The following is an 8,595-nucleotide window of genomic DNA, read 5'->3' on the forward strand; positions in this document are numbered from 1 at the left end:
CACTCACCGACCCCTACACAGCCCTAAAAGGCCACCTATAGGCTTAGGGCTGGGTGCAGCAGACACTTGGATGCCAAAGGCCCTTTGGACCTAGATGTTGCTCCTCTGGAAGTCTAGAGAGAAACAAAAGGCCAGATCTTAGACAAGACTGAGAGCAGTGGCAATGGAAGACAGCCAGTTAGTGACATGCTCTCTGAGCCAGCTAGGACTAGAAAGAAAAGTCAGCAGGTTTGCATGGATAGAGAAGGAAGTTCAGCCAGCCCAGGCCCCAAGTTTCTGCAGGAGCCAAGCTTTCCCTAGCAGACAAGTCAAGGGTACATACAGCCCAGAGCAGGCTGGCATAACCTATGTTCCCACGAGGAGCCCAGGTACTACCTTAACTGTCTACTATCCTGGCAGACCCACCATATCCTTCCTGCCTTCCTGCTCCTCCCTACTGCCCCACCCCCACCCCCCACTCCCACCCTCCACCCCCCCCCCCCCAGCACCTCATGCTCTTCCAGCACCCACCCTTTTACACATGTGTTACCTCTGCCCAGCCACTGTTTTGAAGCTTCCCGGCTTCTCAAAGGCTGTTTACTTCCTTTGGGAGGTATCCCCAGCCCTCCTTATCCCTACCAGCAAAGTAAACCAGGATCCTCTCCTTCTTCCTTGCCCTCATCCCCACGCCTCCTGCCTCAGTCACAGGGGTGACATCCATGAGAGCAGGACCTGTGTGTAGTCCACCCCACCTGCAGCCCAGAGGAGGTTTTTCAGAGGCTATGGAAGGATTGACCTTGTGGTAAGTCTCGAATAGAACCAGGATGAGTTCTACAGTTCCCAAGCCAGGGGTACTCCAGCTTCCATTCTGCAAGTGGATCCCACCCTGTGGGAGCCCAGAGATCCTTCTGGGCGGTGCTACCAGTGCAGGACCCCAGCTCCAGTGCCCAGTGGCTCTAGCTAGCTTCTGTTGTGTTATCTCATCCCCCCTGGCTCTCCTCTCTCACATCCTTCCAAGCTTCTATTTTTCAGCTGACACCTGAAGAGGAATAAACCTCATCTCCTTTTTCACAACCTGTTATTGGGTTTATTTTCTTCTAGTAGAAATGTAATGCGTATTCATTATAGAAAGACCTTTAAGATACAGGCGATATGGGGGATAAAATAAGGGTCGTGACCTGCCAGCCAGGCAGAGCCACCAATAATGAATAGTTATACCCATAATATTCTCATCTGAGAGTTTTCTTGATTCCCATGAATAACCCTGGAATTGGACCTCAAGATATGGTTCCTCATCCAGGTTCTTCCATGGATGGGAAAACTGTTGGGTCAAAAGTTAGGAGAGGTTTGTAGGAGACTAGGAATTGGTCTCTGGAGTCACATGTGTGCTGAGCATGTGTCTCTTCTCCCGAAGTCCTGTACTAGCATCCTGATGACATCTCCTGAGTCATTTCCATCCTCAAGGGGACTTGCTCAGTTGGAGAGAAGAGGGTATGACCAAGTTAACTTATCAAAGCTTAGCAGGTACCATCTAGTGCTATCACTACACTGGGCTAAACTGTCATCCACCCTGGCAGCTCCTCAGTATAGGACCAGCCTAGTCTCCTCTCTGTGACCCCCACTCCCAGAACTCTACAGGCCTCACATTCTGGTGGTGGTGTTTGGGATAGAAGCAGCTAAGTCCGGTAGGGGGATGGTCATGTGGGAATCTCCGAACCTTGGATAGACCATGGCTACTTTGCGGGAAATCCCTACCACAGCCTGTCCTGTTCTCTGCAGCAGCTGGAGGACACACACACAGCCACTCCAGCCACAGGATGCCCTACGCCTGTAGCCCTGCTGAGGACTGGCCCCCGCCCTTGGACATCAGCTCTGAGGGGGAAGTGGATGTCACCGTGCTCCGGGAGCTGTACCCAGATTCTCCACCAGGGTAAGGATGCACCATGGTGGGGAGAACAGGGGTCCCCTGATGAAAAGATCTCCCACCCAGGGCAAGAACCTCAGCTCCCCATGTATAAATACAAAAGGATTCCAGTTGGCTTGGCCACGGCCTCTTCCCTCCAACCAAGCAAGTCCCTTTGAGGATAGACATGACTTGGGAGACACCACGGACACCAGCTTCCTTCTTCAGGTTGATGGGTGATGGGGAGAGAAACCTTGTCATTTTGCTGTGGTCTCACGACAATTTTCCTGAGTCCCAGTAAATTCCTTAAGGGATCTCCCTGGGGACAAGAATAGTGGGGTGTTTAGGATCATGACTATGGGACCGGTATTCATTCAGGGAGGAAAATATGCTGAGTGTCTGTGCATGACACCAGGAACCCACACCCACCCCAAGATCAGTCTTTCTCACACATTGTGGTTGTAGCCACAGAGTTCCCCAGACTTGGCTGGCCCCTGTCATTGGTTGGGTCTCCGTTGTGTGCTGTGCAATCAGCCCGCCTTTCCAGTTCTCACAGTCCTGTCCTTCCTTCTCACAGTCAGTCCCACGCCTGACCTGCTGCACACTCTAGCTGTAAGCCCGTCTAGGTCCTGATCTCAGTTGGCCCAGACAGGATGGGCTCTCAGCAGTCCGCTCCCATCTGATGTGAGCCTAGATAGCTCTGACTCACAGAGAGCCCCGCCTCCTCCCAGACTCTATCCCCCCATACCTTTGCATCCATCGAAGTAGCACCTGTTGACCCTGTCCTTTAGATGAACCACAAGGACAGAGGGGTACCCTTTAGAGTCCAATTCCTTCCCCATTCAGGCTAAACCAGCTGGGCTCCCAGGGGAACAGGGAGATTGGCATGTCCTCAGGGCACACCTTCTGGAGCTCTGAGATTCTAGTCCACTCGGTTCTACCCACAGTGCCTTCTTAGCACCAAGAAAAATCCAGCTAATTGAATGACCCATCCTACTTTACACAAGGAAAGAAATCGCAGTGCCTGCGAAGGAGGAGTAAAATCCACTGCGTCAGGAGACATAAGGGCAGTGGCCAGGACAATGGGAGAATACAGAAGGAAGCATGCTAGACACTAGGCCTCTGCCCTTTGGGTGTGGCATCTAGATCTCCAGATTTCAAAAGCCATTCATTAGGATGGAAATCATGGCTAGCCTTCGCTGGGGCACTGGACCCTGTGTAGTGACAGTGCCTTCTTAACCATTTAGGTTCTCCCAGACCCTGGTCCTGGTAAATGTGTCATTTCTCTCCCACCAGAGGCTCTGGGAGGAGCAGAAGATGCTTGTAGCCCTACAGCTATGGTTTCAGGGGCCCCAGTGACTCCTTCCTCCTTCCTAAATCTAGAAAACAGCAGTGGAGACATCTCAGGGGGTCCTACTGGGCCCATTCACCATGCCCAGGCTGGGACTCCTCCCTAGACAGGAGCTGCTCCGGGGAATCTAAACCCTAGAGAGAGGGGCAGGGGTGTAAGGACTTGCTCAGGTTCACATTGGATATGAGAGTAAAGTCTAACCCAGCTAAGGGTGTCAGACTGCCCTCCCTGGGGACCAGAAGGTCTCATGGGAGCCAGCATATGTGAGGCTGGCTCTATTTCACAATGAGAGCAGCTCCTCACCACACAGACTATAGACTCTTCCACCTGCCCTAAGGCCTTGGAACCTCTAACCCCTGAGTGGAAACTCTTCTGTCATAGCTATGAGGAGTGTGTGGGACCAGGAGCCACTCAGCTGTATGTCCCCACGGATGCACCACCACCCTACTCGATGACAGATTCCTGCCTCATGCTGAATGGCGCCCTTGACTCAAACAGCGGCCACAGCCACAGCCACCATCAGCAAGAGCAGAGGACCCAGGGCCAGAGCGGCCTCCGCACTGTCTCCATGGACATGCTGCCACCTTATGAAGCCGTGTGTGGAGGAGGCTCTCCATCTGACCTGCTGCCATTGCCGGGACCAGAACCACGGCCAAGTAACTCCCAGGGCTCACTCACCCCAACCCAGGCTCCAACCCCCAGCCCTGAGAGGATTGTGTGAGCGACCGAGTCCATGAGTCCCACTGGTCGGTCATTCCAGGCTACCCTGTCTCCTCCAGGCACACAGGTGCACACACAACTCATGCACATGCATATAAATGACCACAAATATATACTGACATCCCACACATATGTAGACACCTGTATATGCACAGGTCCCACTACCACACAAACTCACCTGGGAAGGTTTTCTTTAGATGAAGCGTTCCCTACCTGGTATCTCTTCCTCCCCAGCCTGGTGCCTGGTGGTAGTGCCTCTCTGAACAGTGCTGGGTAGAGGTGAGAGGAAGCCCTACTTTCTACCCTCTCCCCAGCCTCCTCTAGGCTGTGGCTACAATCTGATTCTCCTGAAGAGACTGCTTGGTCAGCTTCCTACCATAACACCTACCCCAGGGCTTATCCTACTGGGAGCTGAGACAGGTCCCAATGAGGTCCCACTGTGCATTGTGCCTATCCCTCAACTCCAGGGCAGAAGAGCCACAACATCACCATCCTGCCACTTACATGGTGGAGAAAGACAGGTCTGGTGGCTTAGGCATGACCTGGAGGTCCTCACAGCCCATTTAGCCTGTCTCAATGTCCTCAGTTTGGCGGTGCTAGTGGGGTTAGCTCAGACACCCACCCTAAGTTTCAGGGGGAGACAGGCCCTTGGGCATGTGTCATGGAGGAGCATCACAGCTCTTATGTCTGTGCCACGAGAGCTCAAGGAAAACAAGGTACGGGTGCCCCCCACCCCCATGCTGCCTAGACACTACTCAGAGGAGGCATACAAGAGCCCACTGCTCAGTAAGTGCCCAGCCAGTCCTGGCAGCCTGAGTCTAAGAGGTCTCAAGCCAGTGCTGTCAGCCAGGGTGGCAACTCACAATTGGGGACTGAGTTGATGAGTTCTGGCCTTGCCTCTCTGGGACATATGCAGAGACAAAACAAACAAACAAAAAACCACAAATGTACCCCACAAAAAACTCCATGTCACTATGAGAAGACCAGTGTCTCCTGCCAACATCCCATCGTGGAAGCAGGTGTGTGGAGACAACCAATTGGAGAAAGGCTCAGATATTAGCCTGTGAGCTCCAGCAGTCTCCATCAAAGACAAGGTGACAAGGTGATCTTTGAAGACCCAGCTTGCCAAAGCTAAGCACCTTTGAGGAGTATTCTGTCAGCAGTGCTGCTGACCTCCTGCCTCCCCGACTCCCACCTCTGTCAGTCATCCCAAAGCAGCAGACTTATCCCTACCGATCCCCTTCCCACATTCAATTCCTCCAATGAAGGGCTAAGAAAATTCAGCAATCCCTTTCCTAAGCAGAGGGGTGGCAAGGATGGCTATTTTGATTTTTATTTTATATAGAAATAGCATTTATTCTGATGTAGAGCCGAAAGGGCCCCAGCCCACAGGTTCTGTAGCATCTTGTGAGCAGCACCCTGGATTCACAGACCTGGGGGGAGGGAACCTTGTTTACAAGCACTTCTGCCCACCTTTGTGGTGGTCTGCTTTCTAGGCAAAAAATGTCTGTCTGTTGTACTGTACAGCCTTTAAAATGCACCCCAGAGATGAGACTCTTAAGAAACGCAGCCTGTTTCTAGAGCTCTGGAAAGTGGCAGGGGACGAAAAACATCCCTGCCTACTCAACATGTTGGAGGGATCTACAAAACAGCTTTTCTCCTTCCTAGATGAGGCTGAATAAGCAACAATGTATCTTTTCTGTACTCAAAATAAATGCTCATTATCAACAAAGATATAGAAAGAAGAAATGCCTTCGAGGAGTGAGTGTATGGGCGCCCTGGGGGTTCCTGGTCCTGCAAATTCAGAGAAAGCTCTCAACAAGCGATTTGAGTCTGCCTCTGACCTTTGACACGCCCAGCTGGCTGTTCCTCAAGTTTGCGCCAGGTGGCGCTCTTGCAGGGAGGGGTGTGTCTACACAGTCTCAGGATTTCCTTTTTGTTTCTCTGCTTGTATTTGGATTTTTGAAACAAGATGTTGCTCTGTAGCCCAGCTGGCAATCCTCCTGTCTCTGCGCCCCTAGTTCCTGGAGACCCCTATTAGACTGGCTGGCCACCCAAGTCCTCCAAACCTCCTGTGTCCACCTCCCAGCCCATGCTACTGCACCTGAACTTTTATGTCTTACTGGGGATCTGAACTCAGATCGCCCTGCTTGCACGGCAGGCACTTTACCTTCTAAGCCATCTCCCAGCCCCCTTCTCATGAAACATGGTGCCACTTCTGAGACCTGTCTGATGCAAGCAAGATAGAATGAGCCACCAATTTCAGATCTTGACTCCACATACAAAAGGTACCACCTTTGGCCTTCAGTCCTCCAAAGTCTTCTCCTTCCGAGGAAAATAGATAGGAACAAGCTCCTTGCTCCCTTCTGCAGAAACACTCGTCTTTCCTATTGCCCTTCAGAGGGAGGCTTTGCCTGGTTACCCCTTTTACACAGAGACTGTCTTTCTCGGACATGTTTTCCTTCAGCTAGCATAGAGAACCCCAAAATCACACCCTAAAATTGGGGCATGATCCTGAACAAGGTGAGGCAGATGGGGGTGTTGGGGTATTATGAGACAGGGACCCACAGGCTCCTTCTGGAAATCCCATTTCCCTGCTGGCAAAATGTAGGCTTGCTGTCCAGCACCGGCCACACTCAAGCACACACTGCCACCTGGTGGCTCTCTGCTGCCACTGCTCATTTGTCACAGACCCCGCCCTAGGAGGAGGAGGAAATCCCGTTTACTTTAAAGCCCACTGCTGCCTGGGCTTTTAAAGGACACTCACAGCTGTATGCTGAGCCTGAGCTGACATCTGGATCCTGGGCTTGTCTTTATACCGCTGATTTTCTAGAGGAGACTCTCTCCCTGGGTCTCATTTTCTGACAAGCCTCTGACTGAGGGGCTCTGTTCCCCTCTCTATGCAAAAACACTGGCCCCTCTGTTCTATTTGCTAATATGTTCCTCTGTGAGGTTCCTCCTCCTTTACGGTGATGGTGTCTGTCCAGCCACATGCTGACCCCCACCCAGACCACCTATACTGATACTCATTCTAAAGACTAAAACCCCTGGAACTATCAGCCTTTGGTTCTCCCTGTCTCTTCTATCTACATACTCCTTGGGCTGTGCGAATCATGCTCAAGGCTCTGCGCATTCCGACAAGGAGTCTGAGTCCTCCCTTTGCCAGGGACAGGGCCCAAGGAGAACAGCTGGGTGCCTGGAATCCCTAGAAGATAGCATGTGATGGTTTATCACTCAGATGCTATGCCAGGAGGAAGCGGGACCAGCCCCTGGAACACAGCCATACTATCAGAAGTACTGGTCAGGGAAATAGCCTCAGGGGAGTGGAAGGCAAGGGGAAAGGGGGATGAAGAAAACTTGGGAGAATACGGGTCACTGAATTCTCCCATTGGCAACCCAAGAGATGGGGCACACCATGCCTCGAAGGCCTCAAAGTCAGGCTTCTGGATATGACAGGTCTGTGCCATTCATACCTGGCTCTTGGCAGCGTTGTTTGGAAGCTGCCCTTTATGGAGTGAGTGTTGATTCCTGCCATGCAGGCTCTTCTGATCAGAGGAGGACTTCATACCCGGAAGCCACAGCTGTTGGCAGACAAAGCCATAACGTGACTGAATCATTATGGATGGACACAGAAAGTCCCAAGCTTTGGATAGCAACCAAAGGCCTCTGCCACAGCTGAGCACCAGGCCTCACCAAAGCAAAGGCAGAAAGAACAAGAGACTAGGGAGGCGACAGCAGTCCGTGGCCACCATGGGCAACATTCACCATCGCCAGGTTAAGCCTGTGTTCATATTCAAACCACATGCGTATACGCAGCACCGTTGCATAACTCCCTCCTCCTTCCTACACATTTACTCAGACAGCCTATGTGCCCACACCAGGACCCTTTGCATGCAGGGCTCCCATCTGCACACCCAGGAACAGCTCACACTCATGCTCAGCTGCTCCTGTCTGCATCCTCTGACACTAGCATGGTTGTCTAAGGACTGGATATGAGTAGAAGACCACAGCTTTATCAGCAGAGGGAGAAGATCCATTGTCCTGGGTTCTGTTCTGCTTAGCTACATAGTATCTCCTAAGCCCAAGCTAACTCTCTGGTGCCCAGGAGCCCTTGTCTAGCCAAAGCCTAGTCAGCCTGAGCTTGGAGGCTAGGTATACCTTTGACCACTGGGCTATAGCACAGATGTGTCTGCTCAGCACACCTACAAGACATCCCAAGGTTATAGTCTCAGCCACAAAACTGTCGCCTCCATCAGCATGAGTACCTGAGGCCTGGGGAGGACTATAGGGTTGGTTTCTATTAAAATGGAGAGCTTGACCCTCCGTCACCCAACCATCACCCTCCACTTTGCTCAGTTGCAAAAGGCAAGAAAGAATACTTACTGGTTCGTGTGACTAAACTCATGTATGGCTAGATCCAGGAAGTCCAAGGGCATGGATTGATGGACTGTCTGTACTGGCTGGTTTTGTGTGTCAACTTGACACAAGCTGGAGTTATCACAGAGAAAGGGGCCTCCCTTGAGGAAATGCCTCCCTGAGATCCAGCTGTAAGGCGTTTTCTCAATTAGTGATCAAGGATGGGAGGGCCCATTGTGGGTGGTACCATCCCTAGGCTGGTGGTCCTGGGTTCTATAAGAAAGCA

The 8,595-nt window shown here is 51.9% G+C and overlaps 1 protein-coding gene across 1 annotated transcript in view; it reads left to right on the top strand.

The window, feature by feature from the left end:
* The window catches only part of Bean1 (brain expressed associated with NEDD4 1), a 46,671-nt gene extending 40,973 nt beyond the window's left edge, over window positions 1-5,698 (top strand). Inside the window, exons 4-5 of the mRNA XM_032887825.1 lie at window positions 1,759-1,909; window positions 3,615-5,698. Coding sequence (XP_032743716.1) covers window positions 1,759-1,909; window positions 3,615-3,954 — 491 coding nt within the window. The 3' untranslated portion in view covers window positions 3,955-5,698. The remainder of the gene's footprint in view (window positions 1-1,758; window positions 1,910-3,614) is intronic.
* The last annotated feature ends 2,897 nt before the right edge of the window (window positions 5,699-8,595 follow it).

The sequence above is a fragment of the Rattus rattus genome, chromosome 17 (assembly GCF_011064425.1).
Source record: "Rattus rattus isolate New Zealand chromosome 17, Rrattus_CSIRO_v1, whole genome shotgun sequence".
In the NCBI taxonomy this organism is placed as follows: domain Eukaryota; kingdom Metazoa; phylum Chordata; class Mammalia; order Rodentia; family Muridae; genus Rattus; species Rattus rattus.